General features: G+C 48.4%; 2 gene segments (V, D, J or C); both read right to left on the bottom strand.

Moving 5' to 3' along the window:
- Positions 1-9,558: 9,558 nt before the first annotated feature.
- Positions 9,559-10,125, bottom strand: LOC128046335 (T cell receptor beta variable 5-1-like). The segment is given in 2 exon segments: positions 9,559-9,962; positions 10,077-10,125. Coding segments are annotated over 2 exon segments (453 nt in total).
- A 1,722-nt stretch (positions 10,126-11,847) lies between these two features.
- On the bottom strand, positions 11,848-12,324 carry LOC128046334 (T cell receptor beta variable 6-4-like). The segment is given in 2 exon segments: positions 11,848-12,188; positions 12,276-12,324. Coding segments are annotated over 2 exon segments (390 nt in total).
- Between the last annotated feature and the right edge of the window lie 2,450 nt (positions 12,325-14,774).

The following is a 14,774-nucleotide window of genomic DNA, read 5'->3' as shown; positions in this document are numbered from 1 at the left end:
TCACCCCCTCCCAGCACACCCTGCTTACCATGTGCCCACAGTGCCTCCTAGTGGCCAATGGTCTCATGGATTTGTGCCTTTCACCTAAAACAAGAATACAAATTCCCCACACCCCACACTTTCTACCCCTACTCACACACACACACACACACACACACACACACACATACACACACGTCTTATCTGCTGCCTTCCCAGCCTGGATGAATTAGGGCTGATCTTCAAGTCTAGCCTTAGCCTGTGGAGGTAAAACACTGTATGATTAGACATTTCTACTAAGAAGGAAACAATTGCTGCACCACTCCAATGACAGCAGTTAGCTAAAATGGAGTAATACAGGCAATAGAAATTAAGGGCTCTCATGATCTCAACTGAAGCCAGCCTGGACACCTGTATTCCAGCCCTCTTTCTGATTAATCAGATCTATATATTTCCAAATTTCTTATTTAAATTAAGCATTAGCAAATTCTAGCAGGTGTATTTTATAAAGAGGCTTTATGTGTACTAATCTGTTTATTTCCTATGAACTTGTAAAATCTTGATATAATAAGATACCATGGAGGAAATATTTTGACTTTGAGAAGATTTCCCTGAGGGAAATGGTAGAAACCTGGTCCAGGTTAACTGAGATGCTAGGAAAGAGGGGCAGGGAAGGAGAACACACACACCCAGCCTGTCTCTCCTCCTAGGAATGGACTCCCAAGGGATTTTGGCTGGTTTGCAATTAACTGAGGTTGTTTTCTCTTTGATAACCCCAAGAGCTTGCTCAAACACGACCGCTTACACGTGGTTACAAAGTTCCCTGTGTCATGGGAATGCACATGGCCCAGAGGAGAGGAGAGCAGTGTGTCTGGAGCAGAGAGGGCAGGGGAGTGAGGCCAAGGCAGTAAAGGAGGAAAGACCCGCCCCTCTGGAGGGCAAGAGCAGGGAGCACTTGAGAGCAAGGCTGCGGGAGAAACTTCCAGACAGACAGCAATGGGGTGCTGGGAGAGACAAGAGCGTCTAGATATATCTGATTTACTAATATTCTTTCCTTCTGTAGATCTTAGGCTGATGAGGAAGAGTCAGAACTAGTCAGAACTGGATGCATTCGAACTGCATCCAGGGAGGATGCAGAGGAAAGACAGAGCCTGATGGTGCACACGTGTCTCCGAGTCCCTGGGGTCGGATCCAGGCCTGTCCAGGTCGCACATCCAGGGTCACAGAGCTGGCACGTGGTCCCCAGGGCATAAGGTTCCCAGTGCTAGGATCCTGCATGTGGGCCCCTTGTCTTTTTCAACAGAGACCAGGTGGCTGTGCAGCGCCATGGAGTAACTGCTGGCACAGAAGTACGCAGATGTCTGGGAGGGGTTGGCGGACTCCAGCGTGAGAGGAAAGTTCTCTTTGCTTGATCTGGAGACTCTGTACCCATCGGGCACATCTCCTGGCTCTGTGGTGGGAGGGCCATCTGAGTAACGGATCAGCCTCAGCCCGTGTCCCAGGTGTTGCCGGTACTAGTACATGCGGTCATGACCCAGATCCTGAGTGCACTCTAGTGTCGCGCTCTGTCCTGTCCTCACAACCTGAAATCTGGGGTCCTAAGTGACACCAGCATGGATTGGCCCTGTGGAGGAGGATTGATGCTTCAGTCACAGTGGACATGCTTGGTGCTTGGACCCCCAAGGGGACCCCGCCCCCCAGGACTCACCTGCCTGCAGGAGATGGAAGACCACACAGCCCAGGAGGCAGGGGCTCATGGCGGGGGTGTGGCAGGTAGACCGCCCTCTGGGCTGAGTATGGATGAGAGGGGAGAGAGGCTCTCAGGGAGTCCTTCTGAGATGTCACTGTCCCTGCCAGGCCCCAGAGCCAACCTGTACTCAGGGGACCACGTCCCTTCCCCCAGAGGCTCAAATCAGAAATGAAGCTGAGTGAACAGTTCACAGATGACCGACCTAGGCAGCATATTAAAAAGCAGAGACACTACTTTGCCAACACTGGTCCATCTTGTTAAAGCTATGGTTTTTCCAGTAGTTATGTATGACTTGAGAGTTGGAGTATAAAGAAAGCTGAGCACTGAAGAATCGATGCTTTTGAGCTGTGGTGCTGGAGAAGACTCTTGAGAGTCCCTTGAACTGCAAGGAGATCCAAGCAGTCCATCCTAAACAAATCAGTCCTGAATATTCATTGGAAGGATTGATGCTGGAGCTGAAACTCCAACATTTTGGCCACCTGATGCAAAGAACTGACCCATTGAAAAGACCCAGATGCTGGGCAAGATTGTAAACAATAGGAGAAGACGACAACAGAGAATGAGATGGTGGATGGCATACCCAACTCGATGATCATTTGTTTGAATAAACTCCGGGACTTGGTGATGGACAGGAAAGCCTGACGTACTGCATTTCATGGGGTCGCAAAGCATGGGACATGAGTGTGCTACTGAACAAAATTGAACAGCTCACAACAGGGAGACCATCCAGCTCAATGAACATAAGCCTTATATTTGTTGTAAACTTTCCAAAAAACTGTTCACAACCTTATGTACACTTTATTCCAAAAATAGCTGTTCATTATTACATATATTCAGTTTATTGATCTGTAGTTTATTATTTCTGTAGTGTTGAATCTCAGGGAAAATCCTCAGGGCTTCCTGCGGCCCTTTATGACTCACGTTGTCCAAATAATCCCTCATGTTTCTATTTTGTTTCATTGACAACAGTCCAGTTCACGTCCTTCCACCCACAATGATTCTGGATCTGGTTCCCTAACCTTAAGGCAAGCTCATCGGCACTTGAGGAATCCTTGGGCTCTCTTTCTTATTAATTCACTGACTGATAGCTGCTGCTACTGCTGCTAAGTCGCTTCAGTGGTGTCCGACTCTGTGCGACCCCACAGATGGCAGCTCACCAGATTCCCCCATCCCTGGGACTCTCCAGGCAAGAACACTGGAGTGGGTTGCCATTTCCTTCTCCAATGCACAAAAGTAAAACGTGAAAGTGAAGTCCCTCAGTCGTGTCCAACTCTTCCCCACCCCATGGACTGCAGCCCACGATGCTCGGTGCCTGTCACATGCAGGCTCAGTTCCTTCATGTCCATCTCAGCACGTGCTTCTCCTGTCTGAGGGGTGGAGGAGCAGCGAACCGAATCACCTCAGGCCTGTGACCCAGCTTTCTTTGAGGAGAAAAGCTGGTTGCCCAGCACCACAGATGACATGTTGGCACAAAGGAGTACAGACGTGGGAGGGATGTCAGGAGAGACGGCTGACCCCAGGGGTAAAGGAAAAATGCTCCGATTTTACCTAAGACATCCATTGCATGGGGGTACTTCCTTGTGAAAGTGGCTGCCATTCAGTAACCAATATCCTAGAGGCCCAGACTATATCATACGCACAAACCTCACATTTAGAAGGACCCTGTACTAGCTGCCATGCTCTGCTGCTGTGGTTTTCAAATTCTCAATAATTTCTGAACCTGAATATCATGCACCTGGTCGTGAGTGGGGGACCCTGGTGACCTCCTGATGAGCTGGTTTCCATGGAGCCTGATCGCACGTCTGAGGTCTGGGTGACTGACCATTCCTGGGCCCTCAGAGACAAAAACACAGAAGCTAAGGTCAGAAGCAATGAATGAGCTCAATGTTGTAGCCACAAAACAAGCCTTCAATTGGAGCCTGGCAAGTCCACGGGATCCATACCTGTGCTCAGAATGTCTCTGGTCCAAGAGACAGTGGGACCCACAGCTCAGGAGACTAGTGCCCAGGCCAGGCCCCTAAGAAAGGGGGACTTTTCAATTCAACTCCTGTGACTTGGTCACTGGGGTCAAATCAAAGGCAAGTCTTCTCCCTGACATGAAATGATCTCTCACCAAAATTGCTGCTGCTGGTTGCCTGCTCAGTCCCAGCACCCGGTGTGTGAACAGGAGGCCTTGATGTGTGCATATCACGTGGGACCTCAAAGTAATTTCCTAGAAGATGAGGACTTCCTGTCAAAATAGCATCATAAGATCATTTCAGACAAAATGTGCATGAGAAAAGAAATTCATGAACATGAGTAATTTTTTTTTTTAAAGCCTGTAGCAGCAGGGAAGACCTCTGGATGGTCATTTTCCAAACCATTCATCTCCAGATAGGATACTCCCTGACATGGATATGGTGCTCACATGCTTTCAAGAACTTCTTCAACCATAATACTTTCCAGGAGCAATCGCTTAAATATTTAGCTCTGGGCTAAAGAAGACTTAAAAAAAATAATAACAGCAACAGAAATCATATTGTTGGTTGTCAGGGAAGGAGACAGGCCTGGGATGGGCCCTCAGAGAAGTTTTGGTGATGAAATGTTCTCATTCTTTACAGGTGAATGTTCCAGGGGCACACGCATATGGATTGATCAAAACCATCCATCTGTTCACTGTACAGTGTGGAATGCTATTGTATACACAGCAGACCCCTTGGACCACCCTATTCTGAACTTCATGGGTCCACTTTTGTGTGGAAATTTTGATAGATACTAACTACAGACCTTGTTGTTCATCTGGTAGAGAACCTGCCTGCAATGGAAGAGACCTGAGTGGGATCCCTGGGTTGGGAAGATCCGCTGGAGAAGGGAAAGGCTACCCATTCCAGTATTCTGGCCTGGAGAGTTTCATGGACATAAAGGGGTGGCAAAGAGTCAGACACGACTGAGTGAGTTTCACTTTCACTTTTCACAGTAACTCACAATTGTGGCTGGTTGAATCTTCAGATGGGACATCTTAAACAGGATTGACTTAAGTTTAAAAAAACTTTTACAGCAGGGTTAAGGCTGGTTCAGGGGTCCCAAAGTTCACATTATTCAAATGTTAACTATAATTCATATGCCAATAAAGTTGATGTAAAAATGCCCGAGGGTAAGTTACGTGCTCTTTATCTCATATATCGAACAAGCAAGCATAGTTACTTTCTTTCCTGTCACATCTGAAGGTCTCAGATATAGGCTCTGAAGTCACATGTGTCCGTATCTACTGTCTGACCTAGGAAGCACTAGAGGAGGCCGGCAGAGATTTGCAGATGGAGTCAAGAAATCCAGAGTCCTGTTACCTGCCAGGGACTTCATGCTTACTAATTTGTGCAACCCTGGAAGATGGTGTCCTGACTAATACAGTATGTCAACTTGACTCTGCCATGGATATTTAGATTTATTTTTCTGGGTGCTCCAAAGAGGGATATTTTTTAACTCAGACGGTGAAGCATCTGCCCGCAATATGGGAGACCCAGGTTCTATCCCTGGATTGGGAAGATCCGCTGGACAAGGAAATGGCAACCCACTCCAGTACTCTTGCCTAGAAAATTCCATGGATGGAGGAGCCTGGTGGGCTACAGTCCACTGGGTCACAAAGAGTCAGACATGACAGCGACTTCACTTTCAAAATGTGAATCAGTTCAGTTCAGTCCCTCAGTCGTGTCCGACTCTTTGCGACCCCATGCATCGCAGGACGCCAGGCCTCCCTGTCCATCACCAACTCCTAGAGTTCACTCAGACCCGCGACCATCGAGTCAGTCATGCCATCCAGCGATCTCATCCTCTGTGGTGCCTTTCTTCTCCTGCCCCCAATCCGTCCCAGCATCAAAGTCTTTTCCAATGAGTCAACTCTTCTCATGAGGTGGCCAAAATACTGGAGTTTCAGCTTTAGCATCATTCCGTCCAAAGAAATCCCAGGGTTGATCTCCTTCAGAATGGACTGGTTGGATCTCCTTGCAGTCCAAGGGACTCTCAAGAGTCTTCTCCAATACCACAGTTCAAAAGCATCAATTCTTTGGCGCTCAGCCTTCTTCACAGTCCAACTCTCACACCCATACATGACCACAGGAAAAACCATAGCCTTGACTAGACGGACCTTAGTCGGCAAAGTAATGTCTCTGCTTTTGAATATGCTATCTAGGTTGGTCATAACTTTCCTTCCAAGGAGTAAGCATCTTTTAATTTCATGGCTGCAGTCACCATCTGCAGTGATTTTGGAGCCCCCCAAAAATAAAGTCTGACACTTTCCAGTGTTTCCCCATCTATTTGCCATGAAGTGATGGGACCAGATGCCATGATCTTCGTTTTCTGAATGTTGAGCTTTAAGCCAACTTTTTCACTCTCCTCTTTCAATTTCATCAAGAGGCTTTTTAGTTTCTCTTCACTTTCTGCCATAAGGGTGGTGTCATCTGCATATCTGAGGTTATTGATATTTCTCCCAGCAATCTTGATTCCAGCTTGTGCTTCTTCCAGTCCAGCGTTTCTCATGATGTACTCTGCATAGAAGTTAAATAAGCAGGGTGACAATATACAGCCTTGACGTCCTCCTTTTCCTATTTGGAACCAGTCTGTTGTTCCATGTCCAGTTCTAACTGTTGCTTCCTGACCTGCATATAGATTTCTCAAGAGGGAGGTCAGGTGGTCTGGTATTCCCATCTCTTTCAGGATTTTCCAGTTTATTCTGATCCACACAGTCAAAGGCTTTGGCATAGTCAATAAAGCAGAAATAGATGTTTTCCTGGAACTCTCTTGCTTTTTCCATGATCCAGCGGATGTTGGCAATTTGATTTCTGGTTCCTCTGCCTTTTCTAAAACCAGCTTGAACATCAGGAAGTTCACGGTTCACGTATTGCTGAAGCCTGGCTTGGAGAATTTTGAGCATTACTTTACTAACATGTGAGATGAGTGCAACTGTGCGGTAGTTGAAGCATTCTTTGGCATTGCCTTTCTTTGGGATTGGAATGAAGACTGACCTTTTCCAGTCCTGTGGCCACTGCCGAGTTTTCCAAATTTGCTGGCATATTGAGTGCAGCACTTTCACAGCATCATCTTTCAGGATTTGAAACTGCTCAACTGGAATTACATCACCTCTGCTAGCATTGTTCGTAGTGATGCTTTCTAAGGCCCACTTGACTTCACATTCCAGGATGTCTGGCTCTAGATGAGTGATCACACCATTGTGATTATCTGGGTTGTGAAGGACTTTTCTGTACAGTTCTTCTCTATATTCTTGCCACCTCTTCTTAATATCTTCTGCTTCTGTTAGGTCCATACCATTTCTGTCCTTTATCGAGCCCATCTTTGCATGAAATGTTCCCTTGGTAGCTCTAATTTTCTTGAAGAGATCTCTAGTCTTTCCCATTCTGTTGTTTTCCTCTATGTCTTTGCATTGATCGCTGAAGAAGGCTTTCTGATCTCTTCTTGCTATTCTTTGGAACTCTGCATTCAGATACTTATATCTTTCCTTTTCTCCTTGGCTTTTCCCTTCTCTTCTTTTCACAGCTATTTGTAAGGCTTCCCCAGACAACCGTTTTGCTTTTTTGCATTTCTTTTCCTTGGGGATGGTCTTGATCCCTGTCTCCTGTACAATGTCACGAACCTCATTCCGTAGTTCATCAGGCACTCTATCTATCAGATCTAGGCCCTTAAATCTATTTCTCACTTCCACTGTATAATCATAAGGGATTTGATTTAGGTCACACCTGAGTGGTCTAGCAGTTTTCCCTGCTTTCTTCAATTTGAGTCTGAATTTGGCAATAAGGAGTTCATGATCTGAGCCACAGTCAGCTCCTGGTCTTGTTTTTGTTGACTGTATAGAGCTTCTCCATCTTTGGCTGCAAAAAATATAATCAATCTGATTTTGGTGTTGACCATCTGGTGATGTCCATGTGTAGAGTTTTCTCTTGTGTTGTTGGAAGAGGGTGTTTGCTATGACCAGTGCATTTTCTTGGCAAAACTCTATTAGTCTTTGCCCTGCTTCATTCTGCATTCCAAGGCCAAATTTGCCTGTTACTCCAGGTGTTTCTTGACTTCCTACTTTTGCATTCCTGTCCCCTATAATGAAAAGGACATCTTTTTTGGGTGTTAGTTCTAAAAGGTCTTGTAGGTCTTCATAGAACTGTTCAACTTCAGCTTCTTCAGCATTACTGGCTGGGGCATAGCCTTGGATTACTGTGATATTGAATGGTTTGCCTTGGAGACGAACAGAGATCATTCTGTCGTTTTTGAGATTGCATCCAAGTACTGCATTTCGGACTCTTCTGTTGACCATGATGGCTACTCCATTTCTTCTGAGGGATTCCTGCCTGCAGTAGTAGATATAATGGTCATCTGAGTTAAATTCACCCATTCCAGTCCATTTTAGTTCACTGATTCCTAGAATGTTGACATTCACTCTTGCCATCTCCTGTTTGACCACTTCCAATTTGCCTTGATTCGTGGACCTGACATTCCAGGTTCCTATGCAATATTGCTCTTTACAGCAACGGACCTTGCTTCTATCACCAGTCACATCCACAGCTGGGTATTGTTTTTGCTTTGGCTCCATCCCTTCATTCTTTCTGGAGTTATTTCTCCACTGACCTCCAGTAGCATACTGGGCACCTACTGACCTGGGGAGTACCTCTTTCAGTATCCTATCATTTTGCCTTTTCATACTGTTCATGGGGTTCTCAAGGCAAGAATATTGAAGCGGTTTGCCATTCCCTTCTCCAGTGGACCACATTCTGTCAGACCTTTCCACCATGACCCGCCCATCTTAGGTTGCCCCACAGGCATGGTTTAGTTTCATTGAGTTAGACAAGGCTGTGGTCCTAGTGTGATTAGATTGACTAGTTTTCTGTGAGTATGGTTTCAGTGTGTCTGCCCTCTGATGCCCTCTTGCAACACCTACCATCTTACTTGGGTTTCTCTTACCTTGGGCGTGGGGTATCTCTTCCCAGCTGCTCCAGCAAAGCACAGCTGCTGCTCCTTACTTAGATGAGGGGTATCTCCTCACCACCGCCTTTCCTGACTTTCAACACGGGATGGCTCCTCCAGGCCCTCCTGTGTCCACGTAGCCATCATTCCTTGGACGTGGGGTTGCTCCACCCAGCAGCAGCCACTGGCCTTGGGCGTGGGGTTGCTCTTTCCAGCTGCTGTCACTGGCCAAGGATGCGGGATAGCTCTTCTTAGCCATTCCTAGGCCACTGCCCCTGACCTTGGACATGGGGTAGCTCTCGGCCATGCTTAGTGCGCCGGCCGCAGCTGCCTGCCGTTAGTGCCCTGGCAGCTTAGATTAACATTTTAATTCGTAAAGCAGATGACCCTCCATAACTTCAGTGGCCTTCATGAAACCAGGTGAAGAGAGGAATAGACAAGAACACTGATCCTCCCCCAAGTAAGAGAGAATTGTCAGCCGATGGCCTGCACACTGGACCATTAGTTCTTCTGCTTTTGAACTTAAACATCAGCTCCCCCTCCATCACTAGTAGCACCAGACCAGCTTGCAGCTTTTGGACTTACCAGCCTTAACAACTGTGTGAGCCAATTGCTTTAAAACATGTATGTGAGTATGTGTGTATATGTGTGCGTGTGTGTTTATGTGTTTATGTGTATTAGTTATTCTATGTGGGGGACAGTTTTATGGGGACAAAGACCACAGGTAATGAGAACAGGCTTGAATCAAAATCCTTGCTCTGAAAGTAATGAAATAGAAGAGGTGGACAATCAGTTCCCCTCAGATGTATAAACAGGTAAAATGATACTTACCTAGCATGATCTTTGGAAGGATTAAAACACAGCAGAGAAAGAACGTCTGGGAGAGTCTACCGGATCTGTGTAGGCCTGACAGGCAGGCAGTCACCCTCACAGCCACTTCCTGAGCTGGGGCAGGAGTGTTTTTGTCCCAGAGGCACCTGATCATGCAGGGCTGTGTCTTGGCTGCTGGCGCAAAGATACACGGCTGAGTCCGTCAGCTCCAAGGAAGTCAAGTTCAGCTCAGAGCTAGAGTCACTGAACTGTTCTCCTGTGAATCGATCCGGGAGCTGTGCTTCTCCGTACACGACCTGGCTGTAATACTGAACGAGGAACTGGGGGCCCTTGCCCAGGGCCTGTTGGTACCAGTACACAGAGAGGTGTCCAGAGACAGGGGAGCATCCCAGGGTCCCTCGCTGTCCTCTTGCTTTAATCAGGTATCTTGGGGTTTGGGTGACTCCAGAATCCACAAGGCCTGTGGGGGAAGAAGACTGGGGCTGAGAAAGAACGTGAGAGAGAACCCTATGATGCCTTGGATTCAGGCAGAGTCAGGCTAGGAACACAGGATCCCCCTGTGCCAAGGCCCCACCTGCTGCCAGGAGACACAGAGCCACACAGCAGACGGGGCCACAGCCCATGGCAGGAGGGGCAGAGCAGGCAGGCATCTGCTTGCTCAGAGCTCTGCTCTCTGAGAGCTGGGGTTCTGGGCCTCCTTCCTCTGACTGGAGGTAAGGCAGTGACATCACTGCTCTGATGTCATTGCCTCTGCTGGTTCCCAGGAATCTGACCTCTCATGCCGGGTCACTGATCCAGGAACCCTGCTCTGTCCTGCAGAGTCTCTTAGATGACGTGTGAGCTGGACCGCTGATCGAGGCGAGGCTGGCTTTATGCCTGATGCCCTTCCCCAGGGCTCCTTCCCTTTTCTCTTCAGGCAGGTGTTGCTCTTCTCTGTTGCTCTTTCCTGCCACCTCCCACCTCCATACCCTTCACTTTTGCTGCAACCTCAGGGCTCCCTCAGCTCTACATAGTTCAAGTTCATGGCTCCAAGCTGGGACAGCAAGCCTACAAATTAGTGTCTGTGCTGTTAAGGCTTCAAGAAATAAAAACAGCAAATAAAGCTTTCTCTTAAGCCTCCTGGTCCCAGGCACTAACACTGTCCCCTTGCTCTGCCCCAGATACTTCTGGAGTATGGCAGTTCCACAGCGTCCCCATGTGGTCTATGCATGGAAACCAAGATTTCTGCCCAGATTTAATAGTCATGGATGTGTTCATATTAGAAAATATTTCACTGCTTGCCGATTGCACTGTGTTTTCACTTGCTTTGTTTTTCTAAAGAACACACACACGATTGGAAACACACACACCAGCCTGCCATAGCTGATTTATGATTTCTACTTCAAGAGAAAAGAAATGAGTTCATGCAGGAAATATTTAATACTTGACTTTTAGAAGATTTTGATAAGGGAGATGCTACAAACTTGGGTTAGCTTTTGTTGGTGTTGTTGTTCAGCTGCTAACTCGAGTCCAAATCATTGAAACCCCATGCATTGCAGCGTACCAGGCTCCCCTGTTCTTCACTATGTCCCACAGTTTGCTCAAATTCATGTCTGTTGAGTCGGTGACACTATCTAACCACCTCTTGCTCTGCCAGCCAGTTCCCCTCTTGCTTTCAGTCTTTCGCAGCGTCAGGTTCTAGGCTATTTAGATGCTAAACACAGGCAATGGTGGAGAATGCATAGACACATAGCTTGTCTCTCCTCCTCAGGGACGACCAAGGCATTTTGGATGATTAATAATTAAGTGAGGTTGCATTCTCTTTGAGGACCCCAGAGAGCACACTCAAACACGCCCACTTAGGGATCATTACAAGGTTCCCTGGGTGATGGGCAAGGACATGACCCAGTTGAGGGAGGAGCAGCAAGGCTGAAGTAGAGAAGGGTGGGAAGGAGGGCCAGGAAGGTGGGAGAGTGAGGCCCCACATCTGGGAAGTTGGACAAGAGCAGAGACCACGCAAGGGCCAGCCTGAGGGGGAACCTTCCATAGTGACAGGCATGCGGTGCCCGGGGAGAGACAAGAGGGTCTAGATGTATCTGATTTCCCAGCAACCTTCCCTTCTGGAGGCCTTATGTTTGGACTGATGACTAGGAGTCAGAGCCAGGTAGCATCTTTAGGCTCACATGGCAGCTGCAGTGACAAGGCAGAGAGTGAGGGTGGACACGTGTCCATGAGGCCCTGCTGTCAGGTCCACGCCAGGAAGATCAAACATCGCTGTCTGTGCTGCCAGGATGTGTCTGTGGGCTCCAAGTCTGCAGGTGCTAGGAGCCTGCAAGGGGCTCCCCAAGTTCCAGGCTGCAGGGCCCTCATCTGCTTTTTTGCACAGAAAGGAGGTGGCTGTGCAGCGCCGTGGAGTAACTGCTGGCACAGAAGTACACAGATGTCTGGGAGCGGTTGGCAGACTTCAGTGTGAGAGGGAAGTCTTCTGTGCTTGGTCTGGAGACACTGTAGCCCTCGGGCAAGTCTCCTTTCTCTGTGTTGGGATAGGCAGCTGAGTAATGGAGCAGCCTCAGCCCAAGTCCCAGGTCTTGTCGGTACCAGTACATAGAGTTATGACCCAGATCCTGAGTACATTTCAGTGTTGTGCTCTGTCCTGTCCTCACGACCTGGAATCTGGGGTCCTGAGTGACACCTGCATCGACCGACCCTGTGGAGAAGGAGGACCGATGCTGCAGTCACAGCGCAGAGGCTTAGTGCTGGCACCCCGAAGGGGACCCTGCCCCCCAGGACTCACCTGCCTGCAGGAGACAGAAGACCACACAGCCCAGGAGGCAAGAGCTCATGGCGGGGGCAGGGTTGGCAGAGGGCCCTCTGGGCTGAGTGTGGATGAGAGGGAGAGGGGCTCTCCAGGGAGTCCTTCTGAGATGTCACTGTCCCTGCCAGGCCCCACAGCCAACCTGTCACTCAGGGGCCACGCCCCTTCCCCCCAGAGGCTCAAATCAGACATGAAGCTAAGTGAACAGTTCACAACACAGACAACCATCCAGATCACCGGACGCCAGCCCACACGTTGCTGTAACCTTTCTGTAAATGTTTAAGATTTTTTCTGTAGATGTTAAACTGATTAAATGTTTTGTATGTTCTAGTCCAGACATAAGTCTTCATTAACATGTATATTACTTGTATTTATCTACATATTTCTGGAATTTTTGCATCCTGGGGAAATCCTTCTGGCGTCCTGCTACCCTGTATGATATGTGTCCCAAGAGCACTTCAAGCAGAGAAGGCAATGGCACCCGACGCCAGTGTTCTTGCCTGGAAAATCCCAGGGATGGGGGAACCTGGTGGGCTGCCGTCTATGGGGACGCACAGAGTCAGACTTGACAGAAGCGACTTAGCAGCAGCAGCAGCAGCACTTCAAGCCTCCGTTTCTGCAACATTGACTGCAGTCCTGAGATTGTCCCTCCTCATACCATGTTTCTCCAGGTCTCTGCTCCCAAACTCATTGCAGGCTCATCAACATTTGAGGAATCTGTTTGGTAAATTTCTAATCAAGTCACTGACAGATGGTCTGCCGGCCAAACATAGATACAGCTTCTTCATGTTCACCGGAGGCCCTGCTTCGCATGTCGGTGCCAGGAAGGAAGTAGAGCCCCCTCAAGACTGTGCCCCAACTCTCCTGCTGGAAACAAGATGGGTGCCCAGCACAGGATGACGTATTGGCACAAAGGAATTCAGATGTAGGAAGGATGTGGAGGGAGGTGCAGACGCCAGGGTAAATGAAAAATGCTCTGCTTTTATTTGAGCTATTTCTCCCATGAGAATATCTCAGAAGCTCCCACACTGTATCCAGGCCTCACCTGCTCCCAGGAGGCAGAGAGTCACACAGCAGAGGAGCTTGGAGCCCATGGCAGCATCAGGAACCCAGGACTGCTGCTGGCTGGGGCGGGGCTCCTGGAATGAGGGGGTAAGTGCTGACCCTCCTGCTTCCCTGATTGGAGCATTTGCCTATGACATCACTGCTCTCTGTCTCTGCAGGCTGCCCTTGTCCCCTGGACCCCTTGGCAGGACCCAGGGCTGGCTCCTCTATGCCCTTCCCTGTCCTGCACAGCCCTTCAGCCAAGGGTGGGTGTGAGGTGAGCACTGTCCCCATGTCCCCATATGCCCACCTCATGGCTTTTTCTTCTCTTCCTGTGGCTGCCTGACACTCATCACCCAGCCCTCACCAGCCACACTAATCCCCTCACCTTACCCTTCCCATGGTGCTCCGGGAGAGAATCCCCTGGGCACATTCTGAGGCTCCAGGCAAGTCCCCACTCCCCTGGGCAGTGAGGAGTCTGTGCTAGGTCCATGTGTCTGGACCACTCAGGGAACTCAATCCTGCTCCCTGATGCAGGCATGTAGCCGAGGTTCCCCTAAGCTGCCCTCTCCAGGGTAACTCTCGCCCCCTCCCAGCACACCCTGCTTACCATGCGCCCCCAGTGCCTCCTAGTGGCCAACGGTCTCATGGATTTGTGCCTTCCATCAAAACAAGAATACAAATTCCCTACACTCCACACTTTCAACCCCTACACACACACACACACACACACACACAACACACACACACACACCCTTCACATGCTGCCTTCCCAGCATGGCTGAATTAGGGTTGATCTTCCAGATTAGTCTTAGCTCCTGTGGAGGTAAAACACTGTATGATTAGACATTTCTACTAAGAAGGAAATAATTCCTGCACCGCTCCAGTGACAATAGTTACCTAAAATGGAGTAATATGGGCAATAAAAATAAGCGCTCCATGATCTCAATGAAGCCAGCCTGGACACCGGTATTCCAAACCTCATTTTGATTAAGCAGATCCATCTATTTCCAGATTTCATATTTAAATTAAGCATTAGCAAATTCTAGCAGGTGCATTTTATGAAGAGGTTTTATGTGTATTAACCTAATTATTTCCTATGAACTTGTAAAATCTTGATATAATAAGATACCATGGAGGAAATATTTTGACTTTGAGAAGAATGCTCTAAGGGAAATTGTAGAAACCTGTTCCGGTTAATTGAGATGCTAAGAAAGAGGGGAGGGAAGGCGAACACACACCCAACCTGTGTCTCCTCCTGGGAATGTACTCCCAAGGGACTTTGGCTGGTTTCCAATTAACTGAAGTTTTTTTCTCTTTGATGACCCAAGAGCTTGGTCAAACACGATCACTTAGGCGTGGTACAATGTTCCTTGTGTCATGGGAAGGGACAAGACCCAGATGAGGGCAGAGCAGTGTGTCTGGAGCAGAGAG

This window comes from Budorcas taxicolor, chromosome 4, assembly GCF_023091745.1.
Source record: "Budorcas taxicolor isolate Tak-1 chromosome 4, Takin1.1, whole genome shotgun sequence".
Taxonomy (NCBI): domain Eukaryota; kingdom Metazoa; phylum Chordata; class Mammalia; order Artiodactyla; family Bovidae; genus Budorcas; species Budorcas taxicolor.
Note: the sequence above shows the minus strand (reverse complement) of the source record. Positions and strands in the feature narration are given on the sequence as shown.